This window comes from Pelodiscus sinensis, chromosome 10, assembly GCF_049634645.1.
Source record: "Pelodiscus sinensis isolate JC-2024 chromosome 10, ASM4963464v1, whole genome shotgun sequence".
Lineage (NCBI taxonomy): Eukaryota > Metazoa > Chordata > Testudines > Trionychidae > Pelodiscus > Pelodiscus sinensis.
The window spans coordinates 40,442,743-40,470,173 of NC_134720.1; the positions used below are offsets into that span (position 1 = coordinate 40,442,743).

General features: G+C 43.5%; 1 protein-coding gene and 1 long non-coding RNA gene across 9 annotated transcripts in view; one reads left to right on the forward strand and one right to left on the reverse strand.

Annotated features, from left to right (window-relative positions):
* The window catches only part of LOC142830795 (uncharacterized), a 92,313-nt gene that overhangs the window by 58,937 nt on the left and 5,945 nt on the right, over positions 1–27,431 (forward strand). For 4 of the 6 annotated variants that reach the window (XR_012906301.1, XR_012906298.1, XR_012906302.1 and 1 more), the window contains one exon: positions 3,481–3,600. The exons of the other annotated variants lie outside the window; for them this stretch is intronic. This is a non-coding gene — a long non-coding RNA (uncharacterized LOC142830795). Of the gene's footprint in view, positions 1–3,480; positions 3,601–27,431 lie in introns of those variants that run through there. 6 annotated transcript variants of the gene reach the window in all.
* NCEH1 (neutral cholesterol ester hydrolase 1) overlaps positions 23,557–27,431 on the reverse strand; it is a 43,003-nt gene continuing 39,128 nt past the window's right edge. For all 3 annotated transcript variants that reach the window (XM_025190463.2, XM_006134628.4, XM_075937972.1), the window contains one exon: positions 23,557–26,881. In XM_025190463.2, the coding sequence (XP_025046248.2) occupies positions 26,264–26,881 (618 nt within the window). In that variant the 3' untranslated portion in view covers positions 23,557–26,263. The remainder of the gene's footprint in view (positions 26,882–27,431) is intronic.

Consider the following 27,431-nt stretch of genomic DNA (forward strand, 5'->3'; position numbering starts at 1 on the left):
GCGTGGGGCCATCGCCTGCCCAGGGGCAGCTCAGGCTCGATGGCCAAATAAAAGGTGAAAAAGAAGAAAACCCCCCTGAAAATAAACTGCTGTGGTGTTCGAGGAACCGGGGAACCAGAGCAAGCACTGCAGCAGCTTTACTTTCCCTCTAGGAGGTAGGCAAGCCAGAAGCAGGAGCAGAGCAATGGCTGTCCAGAGGGATCCCTTTAAGCACGCATCTCTGCAAAGGACAGGCAGCAGCACCTGGAAATAAAGGCTGCACCCATGCCCTGCAAGAACCACTTTTGGGTTCTTTCTTTTTTCGACAAAGCGTCCGGCACTCTGGATGCTCTTTTTCAAAAAAGCAGATCGATTTTTTGATCTGCATAATATAATCTAGATGCTCTTTTTTGACAGAGGCTTTGTCGACAGCTACAAAGCTTCTGTCGAAAAAGGTGTGCAGTCTAGACATTGCTTTGGTGTCCTAACTTTAGCCTGAGAGGATGTGTCCTCTTCCCTCTTGACAACTCTTCACTCTCCTCTAAGTTTAGGTGCCTCTGTTTCTGTCCAGCTTGCCAGGTGCCGTCTGTATATAGTGCCAAATTTGTATAGCCACAGACGAGGGAGCTGCATTGTATTCTGACTTCAGTAATTGCAATGAAATTGTCAGCTGTGTTCTAATTCTAGAATCTCTGGTCACTAATAAGGCACAGACTAATTTGCTTGAAGCTGTAGATAGGAGGTTGAAGTGTGGATACTGGTCTTAGAGGGACATTTGTGGTTGTGCTGTTAATGAACTCTGGTTCTTTTCAAATGCAAAAAAAAAAAAAAATCAAATATTGACACTGAAATAAACCAACTTGTCCTTGGTCATGATGCTTTAGGCCTACTGGTTCTTCCACTTCAGTTCAACATTGATGATGCACAGTCCAGAAGGAACTCAGCCTGATTTTTCAGATACTAGACTCAGCTTGTAGTGCTGGCAGATAGAAAAAAAAAAGCTTGTCTTGACTTGCCAACTGAGTTATAGTGTTATAAAATCACTGATACAGAATAAATATGGAACATCTGAATTTAACTGTTTACACAACCATTGTGACCCAGAAGGAAGGTGTGCATATGTGAGTGGAGGATGGCTGGAAACTGTAAATTTACTGTACAGTGGTATGATGTTTCCACACCAGAGAATTAGAGGCTAATGCAGAGAGTTGGAAGGAATGTGACCCAGCTGATGCTAGAGAGATGAGCCCTACAGAAGCCAATACTCTGGCTGAGGGAAAGATGTTCTCTGTAAGGGTGAAGTTTACCTCTCTGCATTGCGGTAAGTTTCATCCTTTAAAGGCTCTTCCCTTAGCAGTAAGGGAACATGGTTAGAACTCTTTCTGCCTATGAGGAAGAGCAGTTCTTGACTTAACAGACCTGGAGAGGGTTTGCTTCAAGCAAACACTGTGATCGTATTGCTATTTAGGACTGGACTGTCTTAATTGTATGTGGCATTGTAGCCATGTTGATCCCAGGATACTAGAAAGACAAGGTGGATGAGATAGTATTTTTTTTCATATCTGCCCAGACTTGAGGAAGAGTTCTGTAGAAGCTCAGAAGCTTGTGTGTCTTGCCAGCAAAAGTTGGTCCAATAAAAAAAATTACCATACCTACCTTGTCTCTGTAAAACATTAAGTGTTTGTTTCTTTTTGCTTTGACTTAGGGCTTGTCGGTACAGGAAAATTGACTACAGCACTGCTTGTAGAACTCCTCCATGAGAACACATTTATTCCAACACTTTTATTCTGGAATAATAGTGACTTTACTTCAAGCAATGTTCCCTCTAATCTTTTCCAACCATGTGTGAATTTTTTCTATCCATGTGCAGAATAATTTATGTGCACCGAGGCGTTTGCATGTGCACCACCAATAGAAACAAAAACCTAGCTAGGGGCATTCTGCTAATCAGCTGTGTGGCATTTGAATCTCTCCGGAGCGGCCGCACAAGTGCCCTAGTTACAGGGAACACTGCTCCAGAGTATATATTCTGGAATAAAGTCATTTTTATTCCAGAACAGTGTCCACACAAGGGAGCAAAGCTATTTTGGAATAGTAATTCCACAAGAATGATGCTGTTTAAATTCTCCATACAGACAAGACTTTAGACATAATCTCGGGATTGACATTGCTAGGGCACAGGGTTGTGAAAAATCCTACTCCTGAACTCTGTAGCTATGCCAACCTCATCTGAAGAAGTGGGTTTAGCCCATGAAAGCTCTTGATACTATATATATATATATATTTGTTAGTCTCCAAGGGTATGTCTACACTAGGAAATTATTTCAAAATAACTAAATTCAGAATAACTCCCAAAATCACTATTTTGAAATATGCTTATTCCCGGAAGAAAGCAGAAGAACAGATTTTGAAATAACCAGCCCGTTATTTCGAAATAATGGGCTTGGTAGCTGGGCACTCCACTTATTTTGAAATAAAGGGGGTTATTTCAAAATAACTCCCTACTGTAGACCAGATCTAAGGTGCCACAGGACTACTCTTTGTTTTAAAGTTATAGACTAACATAGCTACCCCTCTGAGATAATCTTTGTTGTAGATGGATATGTGACAAAAAGATGCTTTTGTTGACCTAGTTACTGTTGCTCTGGAGGAGACTGTAGGGGGTGGATCTTTTCATCATTGTAGGCTGTGTCTTCTGTTTGAGGTTATGCTGGCTCAACTATGATGCTATAACTGTGTTTTTATACCCCCAGGCTACGTCTACACTGGCACCCTTTTCCGGAAATGCTTAAAACGAAACAGTTTTCCATTATAAGTATTTCCGAAAAAGCGCGTCTACATTGGCAGGATGCTTTTCCAGAAAAGCACTTTTTCCGGAAAAGCGTCCATGCCAATCTAGACACGCTTTTCCTCAAAAAAGCCCCAATCGTCATTTTCGCGATCCGGGCTTTTTTGCGGAAAACACTACTGTGCTGTCTACACTGGCCCTTTTCCGGAACAGTTTTCCGGAAAAGGACTTTTGCCCGAACGGGAGCAGCATAGTTTTTCCGGAAAAGCACTGATGATTTTACAGTAGATTGTCAGTGCTTTTCCGGAAATTCAAGGGGCCAGTGTAGACAGCTGGCAAGTTATTCCGGAAAAGCGGCTGCTTTTCCGGAATAAGTGGCCAGTGTAGAGACAGCCCTGATGCTTTTTGCTTTAAGTTTGTGTGGAATTGTGTTTTGGGTCTGATATCAGGACTGCCTTCCATTATTCTGCTGCCCATGTGTAAGCCTGGAAAGAAACAAGGTCCTTCCGTAATAGCTGTAAAAGCTCTATAATACCAACAAAAGTAAAAATAGTAAATACTCACTGTATCTTCTAACAAAAGTAGAACAATGAGTATACCAGAGGAGGCGACATAGTGCAGGTAGGAGTATTCTCTTTTTTTCTTTGATCACACATTTAAAAAGCTTTGTTGCTAGTTCAGTAGTTCTTAAGGTGTTGTGGACCGTCTTGCAGGTGGGCCAGATGTTGGGGCTCAGCCCTCCTTCCTCCTGCAGCAGGGAGCCTGCGCTAGCACTCAAGCCCAGCAGGGCCTCCCCACCTTGCAAAGTTGGAGCACCAGCATCACCTTTCTGCTGGGGGTAGGGAAGCCTCACAGGCCGGATCCAGGAGAAGGAAGCGGCTTTGTGCACTGCTGCTCCCCCTTCCCACAGCTGGAAATTGCTGGCCTGGAGGCTTTCCCCGCTGCTTTCATTGGCCGGGAGCAATGGGAGGTGGTGCCTGGGAGCAGTAGGAGGCATGGAGCCAGGTAAGCGCCTACCATATCCCTCCATGCCCAGACCCCTCACCGCCATCCCACTTAGGAATCCTCCCACCCCACTCCTGCCCTCCCCTCCCAGCCCTTTCACTCCCACCCCTCTCCTGCACACATTTTGTTACCGTGGGTGGCTGGCTGGTGGTCTGTGGAAAGGTCTGCATTGAGCATGGCAGGCGACAGGCCAAAACGTTTGAGAACCACAGTGCTAGTTGGTGACTGCATTACTGTAGTAGCATCTACATGCCCCATTCATGATTGGAGCCCCACTATGTGTCTGAAGGGCTTACCATTTAATGCTATGAGCTTGTTACCCATTGTGGGCAGGTAGACTGATGGGCCTGCCTTGAACTGCACTGAAATCAATCAGGATCTGCAGTGGTGCAGCAAGTCATGTGTGCAAGAAGCTCCGGGGTTGGTGCTTAAAAGTGACACACTGATGACTAATAAACATATAACTTACTTTGACCTGTGCCAATAATCCTAACTCTTATTATGCAAATTCCAAAGCACTGAAAAGAGCAGGAATGATAAGGGGATCTTGACACCGTGGATCAGCCTGGACTTATTCCTCTCTGCTGACAAATCTTCCTGTACTTTTGTCAGATGTTAAAGTGAAAAAGGAGGTTATGGCTGCAGCCTCTTTCTGACACCATTTGACTTCATTTCCCAGACCTGCCTTTCAGCCCTCCTGTGCCAAATTAATTTTAGCAAAATCTGTAGTGAATTAAATGGCTACAGAAGTGATCTATTGGCTCAAATCATGTTTAAAACCCACTGTTGGCTGGATTTATAGAAAAAAAGACAACAGGGCAGGCCAATTATCACTGCTTTTATTTGCCTTCTTCTGCATTGAGCCTTTGGCTACTGGAATTAAATTGCAAAACACAATTAAGAGAATAACTGTCCGTAGCAAACGTACAAAGAAAAATATCATTCTGTGTTGACAGTATTATTCTTCATATTGCTAATCTTCTGCAGATCTCTGTGCTATTAGATTTGATAGATGCATGCTTCTTTCTCAAGACACTAAATTAAGTGGAATGAGTAAATCTTATGCCCAGTTACAGAAAGAGGAAAAGGGGAATGTGGTCAGATAGGAAAGAAATGTGAGGTTTTTTTTAAATGGATGTGGTTTGAATCAAAAGTACAGCAGCAAAAAGAAGCTTCATAATATGTGTGATTATTCTGATTTGGGAACCACAGTATAAAGGGCTATATAAATGCTTGTAAATAGGATTGAAATCATCTGTGATGAGAAGTTCAAGTTACATACTGCTGATTTGTGGGTCAAACTCAAAGCAAGGCTGACTGAATGCATTCCAGGTCAGAATTGAATCATTTACATCTCTCATAACCAGACTGGCTGTACCCTGATACCTTTTAATTAAGATTCCCTATGTGGTTGATGCATTTAGTCAGTTGGAGCCTCTTTCTGTGCATCTTCAAAATTCAAAAGGAGAGTGTGCACTAGTGAGGGTTCCCTCTGCAAGCCTCAGGAAATTGGAGGGGTTTGCTGTGCAACCCCCCTTTGCTCTCCATTCCCATGTCAATAATTTAAAAACAAAGGAAATTCCCACACAAATGTTTTCAAGTTGAAAAATCAGGTATTGCAGAGGTCTCAAACAAGGCATCATCCATTTCCAAACTACTGACTTTGCCCCTATAATGTTGCTCTGAGAAAGTCATACTACTGTAACCATATATAACCACTTGGGTTTTTTTCCCACTTTTGTCAGAGATTCTAAAGAATTAGAATGCCTAATCTTAATAGCACAGTTGATTTAGTGCTTGTAGTCCTCCTTTATTGTCACAGTAAACACTAAAGACTCTTACAAATAAAGATTAAATAGATCTAGTCAAATCAGTCACTCCCCACACTTTCTCTGAAGACCTACAGAAAAGTGAGTACATTGAAAATTTGAGCCCTGTGATTTTTGTGTTTCTGCCCAAAACATCTCCATTTAGAAAACTTATTCCTATGGAACACAATGCTTACATGGAAAGAACAAAAAGTCACAGAAAGCATATATGAATGTAACAAGAACAAAGCTTAGTGGTGCACATTTTCATTACCTTATGCACAAAGAATGGTCATCCCCATCTATTCTGGGCCAAGTTTTGTTAAATTAAAATTGCTGGGATGACTAGGTCCAGACGTGCAACTCTAACACATTGTTTCATTTCTAACCTTTTAACTGTAAAAACAAGTAATCCCGTGACACCTTAGACTAGACTAACATATATATTGTCTAAAATATAGTATCATGAGCTTTTGTGGGTAAAACCCACTTCATCTGATAGGCTATAAATGTACTTTCAAACTGATGTGCCTACTACCTCAATTTCAAAGTTTTTCTTGTGAGCTTAATTTTATAGGCTTTACTCAATATGGAAAAAAGAGCTCCATATTGCTTTCTTTCTGTAGCATTTTCTTTTATTTTTGATTGTTACTTGAAAACAACTTGTTTTCTACAATATTGGCAATAATTGAGACTTTTTATCAATAATATTTACCAGAATGTAGGAGACATGACATGGGATTGGGTGTAACCCTTCCCACTTCTTCTGCGGTTTATTAATCCTGATTACTCATGATATTTCACTGAGAAAATGTGAGTGAAACTAACAGGCTTGGGAAACTGAAAGGTAAAATACCTTAAGGTCCAAATATTCTTTTGCTTAATAGAAAAGAGTTCAGGAAGTCCTTAGCTGGTATAAATCAGCATAACACGCAATGACTGCAGTAAATCCATGCTGATTTATATTAGCTGAGAATCTGACTCAAGACCTGTGAATTTTATTGGGTAAATGAGAAACTGATCAACTTTTAGAGCAGTATTTTGGTTCTGTCAACACCAAAGATTGCGGATTAAAAAGGAGTTAGTATATTTCTCTTATTACTGTCCTAATTACAGATCAGTGAACATTGTCGAGCACATTAGTACCCAAAGATCACTGAGTTAATTTGTCTCATTTCTGTTTGTATTCATACAACATGTGTAATAACACAGCTGGAATGTTAAATCAGTGTAGTAGTTTGGGCATGAAACATGGATTCAGGGCTTACCAAAGATCACTATATGACTCAAGGTCTGAAAGTTTTGGTTTTAACCTCTCTGTGTTTGTCTACCTACCTCAAAGGGTGTAAGGACTTTCAGAGAACTGATCCTGTCTCTTTCTTACTGGCATATCACGCTAACTGCAAAGCCACCTCATGGTTTAACACACAACTATCAAAACACTTGCTTGAATAAGAAATATTGACAGGAATGTGAGCTGTAACTTTTTGCTCAGATAGTATAAACCACATATTTTAAATTGAAGTAGTGCAGTTGTATGTCTGAAGCTAGGAGTTTACATTTGCATTGTTTTCTGAGGGAGTTGCTTCTCCTGGAGTACTACAAAACTTGGCACCATTTCAGGGAACTAAATGCTACCTGAGATTGTGGAATTCCCCATCTGAGTAGCTGAAGGAACAACAGTCTAGAGTTCACGGAAGTACAAATGTGAACATCATTTCTGTTGATCACCCCTGTTGGTGTAGATAGGGTATAATCCTAATAACACTCTAATAATCTCCCCCTCTCACTCACACATCTGTGTATGCAGACATCATTGTCTCTAAATAGCACTCATGGATTTTTACATTGGTTCTGTTCTTGCTGGGACCATGGATATTATTGCAACCCTGCAGAGTTCCTCGAAAGGTAGGGGAAAAGAGGCCAGTATTTTGGTGTCCGATCTTTTTCCTGAGTGGATGTTTCCTGATAACTCTTCCTTAATTGTCCTCTTAGATTTGGTGCCTCAGGGTATGTCTACACTACAAAGTTAATTCGAACTAACGGACGTTAGTTCGAATTAACTTTGATAGGCGCTACACTAGCGCTCCGCTAGTTCGAACTTAATTCGAACTAGCGGAGCGCTTAGTTCGAACTAGGTAAACCTCATTCTACGAGGACTAAGCCTAGTTCGAACTTACTAGTTTGAATTAAGGGCTGTGTAGCCCCTTAATTCGAACTAGTGGGAGGCTAGCCCTCCCCAGCTTTCCCTGGTGGCCACTCTGGCCAACACCAGAGAAACTCTATTGTCCCCCTCCCGGCCCCGGACCCCTTAAAGGGGCATGGGCTGGCTATGGTGCCCGTGCCAGGTGCAAGCCTGCCAGCACCCAGCCAGCAGACCCTGCACCTGGCACGGCTCGAGCCAGCCACCCGATGCCCCCCAGCTCTCCCCCTCTTCCCGGGACCAGGCTGGCGGCTCCCGGGAGCTTGCCCGGGACCGCAAGAGGCGGGCACGCGTCTGGTCCAGTGCTGACATCGTGGACCTCGTCCACGACCTCCGCACTAGGCACAGGAAAGTGGCCATCTAGGGCAGGAGAGCTGCCAGCCTGGCCACCCAGGAGCTGGTGTGCATGAAAATCAAGGTGGTCCACTGAGATCCCCGACCCTGAGCCCTGAGCTTACAATGGCCGTACTGGGTCAGACCAAAGGTCCATCTAGCCCAGTAGCCTGTCTGCCGACAGCGGCCAACACTAGGTACCCTGGAGGGGATGGACCGAAGACAGTGACCAAGCCATTTGTCTCGTGCCATCCCTCTCCAGCCTTCCACAAACCTTGGGCAGGGACACCACTCCTACCCCCTGGCTACTACCACTCCATGGACCCAACCTCCATCACTTTCTCTCACTTCTCTTTAAACTCTGTTCTAGTTGTAGCCTTCACAGCCTCCTGCAGCAAGGAGTTCCACAGGTTGACTCTTTGCTTTGTGAAGAACAACTTTCTGTTACTAGTTTGAAGCCTGCTACCCATTCCTTTCCTTTGGTGTCCTCTAGTCCTTCTATTATGGGAACTAATGAAGAACTTTTCTTTATGCACCCTCTCCACCCCACTCATGCTTTTATAGACCTCTATCCTATCCCCCCTCAGTCTCCTCTTTTCTAAACTGAAAAGTCCCAGTCTCTTTAGCCTCTCTTCATATGGGACCTGTTCCAAACCCCTGATCATTTTAGTTGCCCTCCCCTCTCCCACCCTCTCTCTTCCCCTCTCCCACCTCCTTTTCCCAGTCTCCCCCAGTTTTGTTCAATAAAGAGAGATTCTATTTTTGAACACAATTGTCCTTTATTTTGTACATCAGGAAGGGGGGCTAGGGAGGGGTAAGTGGAAGGAGGTGAGGGAGGAATGGGGTACGAGCCCCCGATGGGGAGGACTGGGCTGGCTGTGCAGGCTTCTGGGTGTGGAACCTCTCCTGCAGCCCCCCAATTGCCCCCTCTCCCAGATTGCAGCCTGCGGCAAGTGCAGCCGGTCTGATGGCCGAGTGCTGTGATGCGCCCAGTGTGTGTACTCCGGGCAATCCGAGCCAGGACTGCTTTGCAAGCGGGGCACCCCTGAGAACTGTCTGTCCGAGGTGGGGGTCAGGTCCCTTTAAGCACAGCCCTCGGCTAGCCTGAGACAGCAGCTCCACGCTCTAAGTCCTCATCTGATGCCCTGCCGGCACTGCTTCCGGCCATCCTTAACCCCGGTTCAGGGTCCACTCTGTGTGGACATGCTAGTTCGAATTAGCAAAACGCTAATTCGAACTAGTTTTTTAGTCTGGATGCGTTAGTTCGAATAAGCTTAGTTCGAATTAACTAATTCGAACTAAGTTAGTTCGAATTTGCGCTGTAGTGTAGACATACCCTCAGTTACTGTCCATCTTGCCAGTTGCTGTCTGAATATAGTACCAAATTTGTATAGCCAGACTAGAGGGAGCTGCACTGTACTCTGTCCCCAGCAGTAGCAACAAAATTGTCAGCTGTGTTCTAAATTCTAGAATCTCTGGCAACATGGCTTAGTCAGGAGGGGTACTCGACTAGAACTGTTGAGATACGGGTTTTATTTGTGACTTTGGCGATCCTGGGCAACTCACTACTGCCATCCTTTGTAAAGTTCTTTAATATCTACTCATGAAAGGTGCAATACAAGAGCGGGCATGTAAGTTTACATTAGCTAAGACACTTGCCCCAAAATTTTGCAGTATAGTAACTATTGAAAAACTGTCCCCCCATCAGATGCATAGTGAAAGTGTCAAGGTTATTGAATAGTGATAGAAATGTAGCCGTGTTAGTCTGGTGTAGCTGAAACAAAATACAGGACTATGTAGCACTTTAAAGACTAACTAGATGGTTTATTAGGTTATTGAAGTGTGGTAAAGACACTTTGGTGGGGAGTGATTAGCTATTAATAGGAAGAATACCATTTATTTTAGCTTAAAATGTTTTAATTTGAAAAATGACTGTAAATATACATATATTTGCAAATGCTTTTAGCAAATAGCTCTCAGTAATTTCTGTATCAAACATGCTTCATTTGCACATAAAAAGTTCTCTCTAATACTCTGCAATCTCACACTTGGGTGTTTGAATCAAGCCGGATTCCTTCCATCTCCATCATCACCAATGACAAAGTGACAACTATGTAATCTCATTGTCTTCGGTGAACTGACATTTAGCAAACAGTTGTGTTGGCTATGCATAAGAAGGAAGAGAATCTAATGATGTCGGCTCTGCATGGCAAATGGATAAAAAGTCAGCAGATACACAGGGAGACAAGTGTGAGTAGTAAGAAGGTGCCATTTTCCCTTAATCATATCTTAGGGTAGAATCACAGTAAAGTGTCACCAAAAAAGCAGTATTGATAGACCAAAAGGAGAAGAGATGGCGGGGGGGGGGGGGGGGGGGGCGGCAATGTGTGTGTCTGTTACAGAGCCTAATGCAAACAAATGTTTTCTTTAATGTAGAGCAGGATTTCCCAACCTATGGGTCAGGACCCAAATATGGGTCACCATTACATTTCAAAAGGGTGGCCAAGTGTCTCCCCAGGTGGCTCTGCCCTCCCTCCTCCCCCCGTTTTTGAATTGCCTTGGGTCACTGAGTCTTCCTGAATTGTCAAAATGGGTCTCCCTCTGGAAAAGATTGGGAACCGCTGATGTAGTTACATGAGGGGTGGAGAATCTCTGGTTGAGGCCACTGACACACACAAAAATTGGTCAGGGCCACACGAGTGAAAAGCAAAACGAACAAACAACCCCCACCCACCTCACTGACCTAGCTCCCAACAGGCTCATGGCTTCTCCCAGCAGCAGGGCCATCTGGCTCTCGCGCCTCAGCCGCATGGAGGCGGGGGGAGGCTTAGGGGTTCCCCTGGCAGCAAGGCGAGTTAGCACTCATGCTCCAGCCTTTTGGCAGGAGGGAGGGGTGCCCAGGCTTGCCACAGGCTGGATCCCAGCAAGCTGGGAGCTGTAGGTTTCCATACAGCTAACAGGAATAGTGTTAGTGCATGAGAACCAGAGTGACACTAGAACAGAAGCCCCGAGTCTGATGGTGCCTATTGACCTTTAAAGTCTATGAATCTGAGTCATCTGGTGTGAGAGAACAGTGCATTAATCCACACCAGAGGGGTGTGAAAATCCAGATCCAAGAATAATACTCCAGTCATCGGAAGAAATACTCCGGTAATCTGAAGAAGTGGGTTTTGCCCACAACAGCTCATGATACCATTTACAGGTTTTGTTAGTCTTTAAGGTGCTACTAGAGCCCATGGTCACCAACCCGTCGATTGTGATCAACTGGTCAATCAGGAAGCCCCAACCAGTCGATCATGAGGTGTTCGGGACCTCCCTCATTTCTCCCCACTCAGAAGAAGCCCTACTACCTACCTCTAGCAATGAGACAGGTAGTGCCAGTTTCCTGCGGGGTGGACGGAAGTCCAGCAGCTGTGTGCCACTTCTGGGGTTTGAAGAAGTGTGCAGGCTGCTCCCCCTTCCCCTAAACAGCAAGCACCATACCACAAAGTAGGTCTGTGGCACACCAGGGACTCTGCACGGGGGCGGGGGGAGGTAAGAGTCCCCAGAGGAGGCCCGCACCAGGGCTTCCCTTCTCCATGGGAATGGGGGATTAGAAGTCCCATGAAGAGGTGTGCACCCAGACTTCCCTCCACTATGGGGGGGGGGGGAGGAATCACCATAGGAAGCGCGCGCTGGGGTTTCTCTCCTCCACGTGGGCGGGGGGTTAGAAGTCTCGAGAAGAGGTGCGTGACAGATCAGGCAAGTATGCAAGAAAGCCTTCAAGACTTCAGTGTGATCTAGAAGCATGACCTGCTCCTGCCCACACTAGATAACCAAACCCTATTTTAAACATGTTGGTAGCTTGGTGTACCCTGATCCTGCAACACAGATGAGTGGTAAGAGTTCAGTGGGAATTAGAAAATGTATAATGAAGCCATAAAATCCATGCAGATTTCTTCAGATGGTTCCAATGGCTTTCTACAAAAATGAACTAACTGATTTTGACTGGCTGCAGTACGAGTCTAGTTATTATTTCTGCTTAATGAACTTCTTAATTACTCTATTTTCTGTGTGAAGAACATAATCATTCCAGACAGCAGATGGATAAGGAGGCAATATCACTTTTTGGTACGCCATCAACAAATGTTTTAAACACCCCAGTATTCATTATTAGCTATTGTCTGATTTAACTGTAAAAATACAGCATCACGTGCTATACATGGGACTGTTTTCCAGGCCAAATATATTATACAAAGGTCTTGGCTGCCAAGTTAGACTCTTGCTCCTGCAACAAATTCTAGGTTCTGCCTACAATACGGACCAAATAATTACCTTATACAGTATGTGTTATCCTCATAAGCAGGGGAAACAAATGAGGTTTTGTGTGTATGTGATACAACTGGAGAACACATTTGGCCCCACAAAGTTTTTTTTCTTGCTTATGCGCATAAAACATGTTATAAGATGGATATATAATATAAAGATAGATTAGTGTTGACTGGGGCCAAAGGCTGGGCAAACCTGTAACTTTGGTCCTGTTTCTGCTTTGGCTTGGAACATGGTGCAACCAGGCTCAAAAATGATTGTCAGCCATGGTTCTGTGCTTTATGATCTTTCTCCAGCACAGTGGTGCAATTATGCACAGGAATTGTTTTAAACCATCACAATACAGGTCAAACCTTTCTAGTCTGTTACTCTCTGGTCTGTCAACATGTGTGGTCTGGCATGATTTTAGTTAGTCAGATTCCACTTATCATGGGTGTGGCCAAGTTTCCCAAGGTCCCACAAAGTTTGTTTACAGTCACTAGCCCTGGCTCAGTGTTCTGTGCTGTTAGTTAGCTCTGATTTACCCTAAAATGTCTTCCAAAAACCCAGTAAGCAGCGGGAGTGTTGGTAACACTGCCAGACAATATTGACCTCCTGTGGTTCGGCAATTTCTCTGGTTCAGCACCAGTTAGGTCCCGAAGGGGCTGGACTAGAGAGTTTCAACCAGAACATGGTACCCCTACACCAGGGTAGTCCATAAGCAGACTGTGGGCCAAATCTGGACTGCCATATGCTTTTGAATGCACTGCAACATCTTTATTTACTTATTATCATGATTATAATGTTTTGTATTTTCTCTGGCATCTGAACTTGACTATCTTGCCCACAAAATTTGGATCTCCTTGATTACCTCATCTTTACTTGGAGCTTTTTCTTAAGATGTCCCTGTGCCTCAGTATATGCAGCTCTCTGAGCAATAACAATGATGGCAGTACTAGAATAGACAGCACCTTGTCTTCTAAATAAAGTTTAGAGCGAATCGCCATGACACGAGTGGTAAAAGCACAGAGGCCTCCAGCCTCTTCTCTGTAGTGAGAAACCTTGACTGTTGGGCCAAGAAAAAAGTAAGACTAATACTTGTCTCTGATTTATATCTTTCCATCCAGAGACCTCCAAGTGGTTCACAAAGGAAGGTAGATGTCATCCTCATTCTCATTCATTGTAACTGGCAGACTGGCTTTTTTAGGGAGCTGCTTTGCTCCCTAAGAGGAATTCTGTCTCAGAAGCTGCAGAGGATATGCCTGCATGGCCTATGCAAAACTGTGGCAGCAAGTCTCAGAGCCTGGGCCTGGGGAAGCTAGAAAGAGCTTGGGTTGCAAAACCTCTCTCCCTCCCCTCTGAGCAGCCTGGGACTCTGGCAGGCAGAGAGCCTGCCTTGAGGTCCTGCAGGGCTGCTGGCTGAGAGCCGCCTAGGTAAATGCCTCCAGGACAGAGCCTGCCTTTGGCAGCCCATTCCCTCCTTCTCCTTCAACTCCCTGCCTCAGCCCACCACCCCCTACTGCCCGATGTCATTGTGGAAGAAAACACCTGCCTCCACATCATCATCCAAACCCCCTGCACCTTCCTCCCCCACGTCACAACTCACTCCCAGACCATGCACCCCCACCTCATCCCTCCTCCAAGCTACAATCTCTCCTGCACCCATAACCCCTCCCAGACCTTGCCCCGATCATTACCCCATCCTTCACACAAACTCCCTTCTCAGACCCCACATCCTCTCCTGCACCCCAATCCCTACCCTGAGCTCTCTTCTGCATCCAACCGTCATCCCAGACCCCTTCCATAGAAAAGTGTGGCCCTTGACCACTTTCCAACATCATGGAGTAGGCCTCCCCCCATCAAAAACTTTGTCCACCCCCGATCCAAGAGCTACCTGTCACTATTCATTTGGAGGGTGTAGCCCTATATTTACTCATTCCTGATTTGGTCATAAGAAATACCCTTCTTTGTGCAATAAAGAAAGGGAACCAGGCTGGGCTGCCTGCAGCAAACAAAAGTGAGGCTCAGACACATGCACACCCTCCCCCCAGAGGAAGATTTACAATGAAATGCCGTAGCACAGGGGCCCCCCCATTGACACTGGGGAGGGGGGAAGTGCTTCTGCAGAGAGGGCTGCAGGGGGATGGGGGGTGGAAGCCAGGAGAGCAGGGGGCTCACCTGCAGGAGGCAGCCTCAGGAGGCAGTGACCAGCACGAACACAGGCTGGAAGGCTTCAGAGGAGTATGGGGCAGCCGCTCAGCCAGCCAGAGGAAAGTTGCACTTTGAGGCGGGAAAGTGCCTCTTCTCCCCTGCACCAGCGAGCAGCTACTCAGTGGTCCTGTGATTCCTTTCAGCCTGTGTTTGTGTTGCTGTTCGCCACCTGGCGAATGGGCGAGGGGGAGAGCAGTCTGGGGATGGAGATCCCGAGGCAGGGGGAGGCCTCAAGTGGCCGATGGAACTGTTCCCCCCCTACCCCCACACACTCACCTGCCAACTTCTCCGCGTTAGCTAGTGCAGGGCCATTGAGGTGCTTGATGCTGTCCTCCAGCTCATGGAAATTGATTGCTTTTTTACAAAGCGCTCTTATCCAAAGCACTTTCCAATAGTTAGCTAATGGTACAAACAATATTTGCAAAGATCATTAAGTGGCCCGCCCAAGACCTTCAGCAATTTTCTAGTGGTCTGTGAAAAAAAAGCTAGACTACAAAAACAATCAAAGCACTTCATTTTTTAGTATAAATAATAAGAAGTAAATGAAAATAGAAGGAGGATGAAGAAAAAAGAATGAAAAATGGGAGGGGCAGGAAGAGTGAAATTTTTTAATTGGTTTAGGCTCTGGGGGGGGCCTCAGAAAGGAAGCCGAGCAAAGGGTCCTGCTAACTCTAAAGCCGCCATTGCCTCCCCCACCAACTGGTTTGCAAGGTCAGAATCCAAACTAACCGCAACTAGTTGTTTTGAAAAAGAATCTTGCAGAATGAAAGTTTCAGCAGATGAGTCAGGCTGTTGATGGGAGAGGAGAGGCTGTCTCTCAGGCTACGTCTACACTGCAGGCTTCTTGTGCAAGAACGTGTCCACACTGCAAAAGTGCATCAGAAAAGTGATACGCTTTTGCGCAAGAGAGCGTTTAGATTGCATGGACACTCTCCCGCAAGAAAGCTCTGATTGATTGCCATTAAAAGAATGGCCACCAGGGCACCTGTGTGTATTTCAATAGGATGTTTTTGCACAAAAAAAACCTTGCTGTCCATCCACACACACCTTTCTGTGCAATAGCTGTTGCGCAAAAAGGAGTTATTCCTTGTAGAAAGAGGAATACCTATACCCCTCGGTTCTGTCAATTCACTGTAAATTTTCTTGTGCAAAAATATGCTTGAGGTGTGGACTCTCTGCAAGTTTTTGTGCAAAAAACAGCTGTTTTTGCGCAAAAACTACGTAGTGTAGAAGTAGCCTCACGGCACAAAGGGAAATGAATTCCACTGCAGCCTTTGAGTCAGAAAGCAAACATAGTGCAAACTGATCTGCATGTAAATAATCCAGTTCCTATAAACACGCTTTCACTTTTGTTCTACTGCCTTTTTAAAAACATATTTTCTTCCTTCCAAGCAGAAACACCCAATCGGTAGTTTTAATGATGCGTTATTTGCTTTCTGGTGTGCCCTCTGCTGGCAAATCCTTGAACTTTTTTAAAAAATTCAGTTCATGATCTCAGGCTTTTAGACAGAATTACAGATTTAAGAGTTCTAGAACTTTCAAACATCTCGACACAATGGAAGCAGTGTAGTTGGGTCATTCCAGAACTGTCTTGTTGAAAGAATTGGTCTGTATTTGTTGAGTTTTTTTTAGAAGTCCCACGTCTGAGACAGTTTCAAAATGAGCTACAGACAATGTGAAGTTTGGCAGAAAAAAGTAGTGTGGAAGGAGTTAGTGGGGGATATTTTTTAGAATAGTTTATCAAGGCAGAATGTTGGAAAATATTTTAAGATGCTGTGAGATTGCTCTGAGGGAATGGTTAAATTTGCATTTGGCATAAAACTTGTGACTGACTAAAAGATGCTAATGATAGTGCTTCCATCACTATTAAAACAATGCTAATGAAAAGAAACAAATGCAAGAGGATTGGTGCTTGAACAAATGTTAGATTTTCAACAACCACATATCTGTGCCAGTTATGTGTTACCCATTGCATCCAACACGCTAGCCACATGTGGCTATTTGGCAAGTTGAGCGTGGCTAGTTGTCTTGAAGAATGTGGCTATTTGGCCAGTTGAGTGTGGCTAGTTCGCTATAGCAGTAGCCACTAAGTGGCTACTGCTTCAGAACTGGTTGGACATGATAGTGTTAAGCTTTGGGGGACTGTATCATGCTGTTGTATAGGTAAACCTCAGTGTGCAGTTATTTCCTCTGGGTACATGTGCTGTTATAGCTGGCCTGGTAGATGTATTGTGGCTTTCCCTGCACCATGCTCTCTTCACTAGAGGCTGTGCCATAAGGGTTTTTTTTCAACCAGGGAAACTGAGGCTGGATGTATAGTGCTACATCAGTCCACTGACACGGTTGTTCCTCACGCGCAGAATGACCACGGTGCCTGCGGCTTATGTTGAGCATAAGTCTTGTTGGGAGTTTGTGTTCCTTCGGTCTATATCCATCTGTTGAATCTTGTCTTCCATGTTAATTGCAAGCTCTTGGGAGCAAGGACCAAATTTCTGTTTTGTATAGCATCTAACACAAGAGGGCCAAACTGGGCCTCTGTGTACACTGTGGTAGCCCAGAGAAGCCTGCATGATCCTTGGAAATCCCAGCATACAGGAGCTGGTTCAATCTGTCCTCTGCTTCCTCCCTCAGGCTACATCTAGACTGCACTGTTAAATTGGAGAAAGTTGGAATAAGTTGCCTAGGGAGGTTGTGGAACCTCCATCTCTGGAAATATTTAAGATCAGGTTAGATAGACATCTATCAGGGATGGTGCTGGGTCCTGCCATGAGGGCAGGGGACTGGATCTGATGACCTCTCAAGGTCCCTTCCAGTTCTAGTGTTCTATGATTCTATGATCTTTTTCAGATTTACTTTTGAAAAAGGCTTTTTTGAAATTTGGCACATCTACACGGTGCCAAAATTCAGGGAAAAGTGCTCTTTCGACACATCCCTTATTTCTCGTAGAATGAGATTTACAGTGATGGTGAAAGAGCATGTCCACTTTTTTGACAAATTTTTTTAAAAAGCGGGTGCATTCCTTGGACGCAGCGTTGCTTTTCCGGGATACCTCTGGTATCCTGAAAAAGCAATGCAGTCTAGTCGTAGCCTTAGTCTCTGATTTGAGCTCTGCGCTGATGGAGGAATGAATTACAACTGTGGTTATCACTATCCCCTCCACAAAACTCCACATGGCAGCCCAGAAATAATGTCAGTGGCCAGCGTGGAGGATTTGGAGTGGCTGTGACATGTGGTCCCCCTCACAATGGCTCTGTAGTGAGGGTGCTTTTAAGGCTGACAATGGCTGCTCAAAGTCATTACACAGCTCATTCTTCTTACTCAATGAAAGCCCCAAGGTCTAGCCCTGGGCTCAGAGCAAGTGGAAGCACTGACATACATCAGCTATAGCACTGGCAATAGTGGGGGTGGGTCTCAAGAGAACATAAAGGCAATTCTCTTACCCACATGGCAAAGATGCACACAATTTGTATCAGTGTCCCATGGATCCCTGGGGCAGTGTAAACATAACCTAAGTCGGATTCTTCAAGCCATATTTGGCTCCCTGATTTAACAGTTTATGGATTTTTTAAAAATTGTGAAGTCTTCTCCGTATACCCTTTCTTCTTTTTAAACCTCACAAGAATTGAATTATGCGATGGGCGTGTCTAGCTGGAAGAGGTGACAAAATAGCACAGCAGGACACTGCCAAAATACTGCCAGTAACATCATTAAAAAAATCAGAGTAAAAAGGAGAAAGAGGACAGGAGTTCAGAAATAGAAAGGAAATGTAAGGTAGAAAGATTGTGGATGGAGAAGGATCTAAAAGTTCAACCAGCTAAAAATCATCTTAGTAAATATATCCTCATTTGCCATAAAGAAAATCCCTCTGCTTGAGTGAAAGAAACCTCTTGAGTGAAGAACTCCGCAGGTCTGCTGCCTGTCTTCAGAATGCAGCATAACAACAGTGGTTCAAGGGTCAACTATCGCTCAAGCAGAACAGATGAAATTGACATTCATCATTTGAAAGAGCAGAAATTAAGGAAGACAAGGTCATCGTAGCAGAACATTTTCACAGACTCAAGGTTTCCTGCTGTGAAAGCAAATATTCAGGCTATATTTCAGCATTTCTGACGCAGCCTTGTGACCTCTGAGACAGTCTCATTTCATTGACTTCTTTCAAGTGTAAACATGATACCAATTCAAGGCAGCATGTCACACCACTGGAAAACCAACATTTTTTCACACTGAGGGCAGGGGTGAGGGAAAACCCCTAAACACACGGCCAGTCCTTGAAGGTATTTTACGCATTGCAAAGCTGTGCATTGCCACACCTAATCCTTAGGCAACCTACTGCCTGGTTAGGATAGCCACTCACATGTCCCCAGAATACCAGACATTCCGGAACTAATGGGAATGGTGTGGGCTCACCTCTGCTGGCACTACCATTCATGCCTGGCATATACGAAGGCTTGCCAGCTGGGTGGCACGGTATGCTCTTCAAAATGGCATCCCCCCACCTATCATACTGGTCAAAAACCACATCCAGTTTTGTCTTGGTACTGGAAAAAGGACAAACTGTTTTTAGAAAGGACTGTTTGGTTTAAATCAGACAAATGGCTTGCCTATTCTTGGTGAATTCTTAGGCTTCCCATACAATGCACAGGGAGAGTTAGGTGAATAGGAAAACTATTTTTGAAGCCAGCAAACTGAGCTGTGTGACCTATCTGGCTGTGAAGTGCAGGGATGAGAGAAGCCTACCCAGTTCTCCCCTGCTTCACCTTGCTGATAGCACCAGTTTCTCATCCTCCCATCACTCGGCATCCTCAGCTGTGAAACCCTATTTGAGAATTAAGCTGTTGACCTGGTTTAGGTGCTTGGGTAGCCCATGGCTGATGCCTCTCTCATGCTTACTCTTCATTTCCCTATGTACATGCAAGTACTGCACTGGCCTACCTCCACATTCAGCCTTTCTGCTGCAGCACTGAGGGATAATAGGTATTAGGAATGCTCACAGCATGCCTACAGGATCTGGCCTTACTGGTGAAAACTGCCTAGTTTGAGAACTCTGAATCGTTACCTCGAGGTCTTCAGCTTGCGGTAGAGCTCCAAAGAGCTTGGTAACAATGGGGCGGAATCAACAGTTACAAAGTTTTGTGAATACTGACCTGCGAAATCTTACGTGCCTAAGGGTATGTCTACACTACCACCCTAGTTCAAACTAGGGTGGTAATGTAGGCAACCGGAGTTGCAAATGAAGCCTGGGATTTGAATTTCCCGGGCTTCATTTGCATAAAGCCGGGTGCCGCCATTTTTAAATGTCCGCTAGTGCGGACACCGTGCCGCGCGGCTACACGCGGCACGGACTAGGTAGTTCGGACTAGGCTTCCTAGTCCGAACTACCACTTCACGAGGAGTAACGGTAGTTCGGACTAGGAAGCCTAGTCCGAACTACCTAGTCCGTGCCGCGTGTAGCCGCGCGGCACAGAGCCCGCACTAGCGGACATTTAAAAATGGCGGCGCCCGGCTTTATGCAAATGAAGCCCGGGAAATTCAAATCCCGGGCTTCATTTGCAACTCCGGTTGCCTACATTACCACCCTAGTTTGAACTAGGGTGGTAGTGTAGACATACCCCAAGGGACTTAAACATTTATGGGGGTGAGGTGGCAGCTGAGAAGTGTTTTTTAAAATGTGAGTGGTGTCTAGAAGACGTATGCACCTTCTAAGGCAAATAGGCACCTAAAAACTTTTATGGCGTTGGGATAGTTTGTATTGTCCTGTGTCACTAGGAATGGCTTTTGCATGATACAGTCATGGGGCGAAAAATGCGCAACAAAAACATTTTAACCTATTTATTGATCACTTGTGTACCATACTTGCATCATACCTGCAAATTAAATCTTATGAGCTCTTTTCTCCTTCAGTGGGAAAGAAGCAGAAACTGTTCATGCATAAGATATTACATGCATCACACTAAGTAATTTGTACTCTTAATTCTTAAACATCTTCACAAATTCAAGACTGCATACCCAACTGGGCTGTAACTATATTTTTTTTACTTGCAGGATTTAGAAGTATAAAGTTAGCCCACTACTTTCTCATTAGATTTTTTAGTAATGCAAGTCAGATAATCTTGGTGACATTTTTAGTAAAAGATTAGAGGGAGTAATACAAAAAGGTTCCAATCACTAACTTGGAAAACAAAGACTACAACAATATTGGGAAATTAATTCAAGGAAAAACCCTAATAATTTAAAAGCCATGGTGACCCTTTCTGTCCTTGTGAGGGAAAGGGTGTAATAGGCAGCAAAACTAAGTTCTAGACTTCTAAGCAACTAGTTAGTGATTGTTGGGTGCTCAACTTGAAACACCTGAAGATTCAGGTGGGTACTGTGCACACACCCTCTGGAAAGTAGGTGCCTTTAACACATTTGTATTTGCATACCCAAAATCACTAGTCACTTTTTAAAAGTTGGCCATAGTCCATGGTAAAACACTATTAGTATAGAAGCCCTGGTTAATGAAAGCAGGACCTCAACTATTAATGATTCTATTAGGTAAACATCTGTTTGGTTTCTCAATGAAAAGTTAAGTCCAAAATTGGTGCTTTCAGGGTCACCAGCCACATTCTCTGCCTCCTACATATAAGACCCCTTTTTTGGAGGGGGGCGAGGAAGCTACCTAGTATTAGTATAGTTTATCAAAAACTTGGCAGGTTCCTTAGCATTATTTCTAAAAAAAATTTAATGTTTTAGATAAATATATAAATTTGAAATATGTAGAATTAAGTTGATATCTGTACAAAGTAACAATGTGCTAAAAGCACCAACTCCCATTTAAATGAATAATGGTTGAAGGAGCTCATTGTGGCCCAGGATTTAGGCCTGACCAAATGCTCATCTTCAAAAAAAAGTTGAGTCACTGGAGTAAATGACTGCTTTGTAATAGAGTATGTCTACACTGCATTCCTCTTCCACGAGAGGAATGCAACTGCAGACAAACAAAATTGCAAACGAAGTGCAGATGTGAATTTCCCGTGCTTCATTTGCATAATCACATCTGGCCACTATTTCGAAATACCCTATTTCGAAAAAAGAAATGCTGTGTAGATGCGGTTATTTCGAAAGAAAATCCTTCTTTCGAAATACCCCTTAAGCCTCATTTTATAAGGAGTAAGGGTTATTTCGAAAGAAGGGTTTGCTTTTGAAATAACCGTGTCTAGACAGCGTTTCTTTTTTTGAAATAGGGTATTTCAAAATAGTGGCCAGATGCGATTATGCAAATGAAGCATGGGAAATTCAAATCCGCGCTTCATTTGCGATTTCATTTGTCTGCATTTGCATTCCTCTCTCGAAAGAGGAATGCAGTGTAGACATACCCCTAGAGATTTACCTTAAACTCCTCCTGGCAGATTTGCCTTCCAGTGTATATTGGACCAAGTTGTACTCAGCTGAATTAGACTGCTGTCACCTCAGTTACTCCAATTTACCTCAGAAGAGAATATAACCAGTGAACTTTGATCAATGAAACAATGAGCCAACTAGAGCAAAGAGGCAAGAAGCAGAAATACAGAGGAGAACATGTCTACGGCTTACTTCAGGGCTGATGTGGAATTTTTGGAAAGTGTCTTGTGCTGCTATACTATACTCAATAGATTGTTTCTCAGCTGGAACCTTAATTTCTTTAACCCAATCAGTAGAGGGCCCTGTAATCCAAGGATATCCAGTGTATATCTAAGGGTATCTGTGGTTCATTTTTGCTGACATGGATGCAAATATGGATACAAATTTTGTCTTTAGAACTCTGCAAATTTGCAGATATTCCCTTAATAGCCATGTGTATCTGCATCCCTGGATGTCATTGTAGATATCCATGGCTCAATTTTGCAACTACAGAGGTGGATACAAATTTTGTATCTGTGCAGGGCTCTTCTGAGTGAAGGACATATTACAAAGCTTTACAACTATGCACCATATACTAGTTACTTAGCTGCAGAGCAAAACTTGTTCAGATACTTTGATATAACAAGTTGCTGCTGTTGTTTCGCCTTCATAATTCAGTCATTGTAGATTTCACATCAAGATGGTGATGACAATGAAGAAATTCAATCCCATTATCTACTTGCTACCATCTTCTGTGCCAAGAATTTAATATGCGTCAGTGCATGAAGGAACTTTACAACCAGCTCCAGGAATAGATATTCTAGCTGAGCTGTCCATGTAACTACAATTATAATAGATCAGTAGTTCCATTATAATTTCATATTAGGGATTTATAACTGACATCAAGGTATGCTGGTCTAAAACTTTTGCAGACAGGTCTTGGACCCAATTTTCTTATAGATCACAACCCACATTTACAGGCATATTAACCACTTGGATGCGTTTTGTAGTATTACAGCATCTTGAGTTTTCTAAAATGAGAGCTTGGATCAACTGATACGTAGCCAACTATACTCAATGGAAATATTTTCATTGACTGCAGTGGAGGTTGATGTAGTCACTCTGTTAAGATTTGCAAGCTGGCTAAAACCCTGGATTCATAACACTCCTAGGCTACGTCTACACTGGCCCCTTTTCCGAAAGGGGCATGCTAATTTTACAGGTTGTAATAGGGAAATCCGCGGGGGATTTAAATATCCCCCGCGGCATTTAAATAAAAATGTCCGCCGCTTTTTTGAAAAGCCGGAAAAGAGCGTCTACACTGGCCCTGATCCTCCGGAAAAAAGCCCTTTGAAGTAGGAATAAGAGATCCTCCGGAAAAGGGCTTTTTTCCGGAGGATTGGGGCCACTGTAGACGCTCTTTTCCGGCTTTTCTAAAAGCCGGAAAAAAGCGGCAGACATTTTTATTTAAATGCCGTGGGGGATATTTAAATCCCCCGCGGATTTCCCTATTACGACCTGTAAAATTAGCATGCCCCTTTCGGAAAAGGGGCCAGTGTAGACGTACCCCTAATGTTGGAGTCTTGAAATCCAGATCTGAGTCTGACTCTTCCTATGTTTTGGATACGCTAGCCAAATTTTGTTCCATTTTACATATATGCCAATCTTAAGTCTCACTACAGAAGTCAATTAAACAAAACCAGTGTAACTGAGAAGAATGTCAGTGTTTTCATGAGGCCAATTATTGAAGTTGGCTTAGGCGGTACGCTCAGTGTGAACCAGTAGCCAGAGATTAGTTGCAAGCTCTTGTGATTCAGCATGGATTGGGGCCCTGTCTTGTTAACCTTTCTTATTACATATGACAATTATATCAGCATCTTGCTGCATCATGCTATGAACCCATAGAAGACAACCATGTCATTCTGCCATTAACTCCTAGTATATTACATGCACATACCAATGAAAATGGAGCTCTAAATATCCATTTTAAGAATGCAGAAGCCAATTTGGTCTTCCAAGTGCATGTGTTTTAGGACTTTATACAACCCTCCCATAAAAAAATCAAGTACAAAATAGGGTCTATTTTAAAATGTTCCATAATAAATTGTCAAAAGTCAGGAAGATAAGCTGTAAGCTGGGAAACAGCCAAAAAAGTAAGGTGCCTTTATACTAGGGCATGATTCCAGTAAACCAAGCTAGCATAGTACAGCATACAATACAGAATCTGAAGGAGGTGAAAGTTTAACAGAGACCCTTTTAGTATCACGGTGCCTCAAAATTCATAAATGTTAATCTTCAATACCCTTGTGAAGTACAGAAATATTCCTCCCTCTCTTACTGAAGAATGAACTGAGGCACAAAGATGAAGCCATTTGCCCAAAGTCACACACAGCATCCGAGAGCTCAAAACTGAACTCTATCTCAAGTTAAAGCACTAGGCTTGGAACCCAAGGTTCTTTCTGTCTTAGCTTAGAAGTTCCTGGCTTTTGTCACTTTCACAGCTTACGTTCAACAACACAAACATTATGCCGAATACACACTTTTGTAAGCAGTTTCCGTGTCCTTGTCTTAAAACTTCAGTTGTGGTCTGCCTACTTTAGGGAGGCGCTCAAGTTGCAAAGCCTTATTCCCTAGTAGCTTAGGCATTTTGGCTCCATCCATGAGTGAGGGATGATCCAGCTGCATAGTTCCATTTGAATCTGGACTTCAGATTCAAGCTCATGTCTAGTGATTTTGCTTGCTACATAGGGGAAGCTTCCTCCATAAAATATGGAAGACTATGAACTGGAAACTACAAGCACAAAAAAGACTCAGTGCAGAAAAAACTGTTAATGTTAAATACAAACATCAGTGCAAACCACACAGAGGGATTTTTATTTTTCAGTCTTTTCATGTCTTCTCCAATGTGATCATAAAGCTGAAATGTCAAAGGCAGGCAGTCACATCCTTTTGTCAAAAATGTAATCAACTTTAAAGCTGTAAATTCACACATGGAATTTACTGTGTGTGTGGTGGAGCTTCCCTTGGTCCTAAATATAAGCTTTCAGGTTGCTTTGCCTGTGTGTAGGATCAAAGTCTGTTAAAGTCAAAAGAAAGTATCTCACTTAAGAATGCTTTGTTCTTTTTAACAATATTTTAGTACTGTGCTTGTTTTCAAAAAAGGACCAGATTTCAAAGTTGTTACATTTTTGGGATAAATGACTTGCCAGGCATTCTGTAAAATGCCTCGACATTGAAAATATTTAAAAAACCTATGATTCTGTGTGCCTAAAGACCAGCATCTAAATCCATGTTTAAGCACCTTTTTAAGTGGCCTGGTTTTCATACTTAATGATCACCACAGCTTCCCTTGACTTAAGTGGCATTTGTAAATGCTCAGTGCCTCTAAAAATCAGGCTACCCTTATTTAAGTGCCTAAAAATAGAAAACTGTTAAACTGAACATTGTAGTCTTGGTACCTAATATTATGCACTGAAACTTGAAAATGTTGACCAATAAGAATAAGTTTGAGGAATAATTATTTTTATGATTAGAACTTCATTCATTCACCATGGTTGTGGAATCTAAAACTGATTTGTTTTTTAATGGAGCAACAACAAGGCTGGAGAGAGAATGTCTTTTAGTGGAGCAACTTCTGTTGGTGAGACAAGTTTTTGAGTCACACAGTGCAGCTCTTCATGTCTGGGAAAGGTACTCAAAACATCATAAAACTGTAAATTGATTGTTCAGCTAGATGTTACAAATCATGGATTGAAAAGAGACACTGCATTTATGGTACATTACAAGAATCTGCAACCCACTACCCCTCTCTTTTTCTGTCTTATGGCTGCATAGGTGTTAATGAACCATTCTACCTTGAATGATCCTTTAGCATATGTGTTTTTCATATATACTTAGCAATCTGTTCCACTTTTTGCATTTAGCTGTGATGCTGGGAGTACCTTTCCCAGACCTGAAGAGCTCTATGTGTCAATAGCTTGTCTCCCTTGCCAACAAAGGCTGCCCCAATGAAAGACATTACCTCACCCACTTTGTGTCTCTACTATCCTCGGACTGACATGGCTACAGCAACACTGTCTACAGTAGTGTTTAATATGTATTTAGAAAACTACTATGCTGGACAAGGCTAGTCAACTAACCAAGTAGCGCCACGCTACTTCTTGCAACAGAAGCTCTATGACATAATCTTGAACAAATTTTACAGAGCATAAAAGTGCACATTTTTGTTGTTTTTGAAGCTGTGAGCTTTAGATTGAACACTTTGTGCCTCCTAAAGAGGACTTGCGCTCTTCACAGGTTTTCAGAAAGCCACTTTATGTAGCTGTCCCTGGTCCGATGTCCTGAAGAAAAATTGGTAGGCCAAATAGTAAAGATCATGCAGCCATGAAAGCAGTCATCAAAGTGATCAAGCGTGACCTCCACCCCTGCGCTCTCTAACCGTTTGGCATACATTATTCCATCATCTCTCAGGACATCATTCTCGCAAGTCAGGACGTAGGTCTTCGGTTGAAGCTGGAAAATTTCTTTTTCTGCTAGCAATGGTGCTGCGCGTGCATCAAGTAAGGCAGGTATTTCCTGGATGATTTCGGCCTTCCCTGTGGATTGTATCACAGGCTTATAATTCTTTTTGAATGTCGAGGGCAGGAGAGAAGTCCAATTCAGACGTCCCCTGAAAGAAATGGCTTGGCTTACGTCGAGAGAAGTGTGGTTGTTGATCAGCATTGAGGACGCAAAGTCGTAGTTTCCATTGAAATAGTCTATCCAAAATTTCACCATGACAAAGCGAGGAAGAACAGGCATGTCAGTGTTCTGCTGGTATGAAGGGGTGTTAAAATCCAGTGCCTGAAGGACTGGATAGATTAAAGCCTGCAGCTTCAGTTTGTTGGTCACCGTCTCATCAAGACTAAGCTGTAGGAAAAACATAGGACAGAATCCAGATTGTAAAAAAGCTGCCATTACTCATGGTGTGCCTGATCGTCCATCATCATCTCCACTGAAAGGAGTTACAATTCATCTCCGCAAGAGGAGAGAATCCACCATTTGTTGTTTTAAGGACAAATGTTCTGCTAGTGTAACTCTACAGCAGAGAATTTTGCTCTTAATTTGGAACCTTAAAAGTCTAGACCTGATTCTGTTCTCACCTGCACTGCTTTTACACCAGGGATTTCAGTGGAGTCATAGTGGATTCACATTAGTGTAAGTGAGAATAAGGCCACGTCTATACCCGCAATCTTACAGAGGCACAACTGTACCGATGCAGCTCTATGGGAGACAACTCATGTCGACATAATAAAACCACCTCAACGAGTGGAAGTAGCTGGCAGGAATACTGATCTGCTTTGGTAACTGCCTTCATTAATGGTTAATTAATGGTAATTACCTCTTATTAAGGCCCTAGGCCTCCTTAGAAATTCCAACCAGCTCAAATTCAGACTAATTTAAATTAGAAATACATATA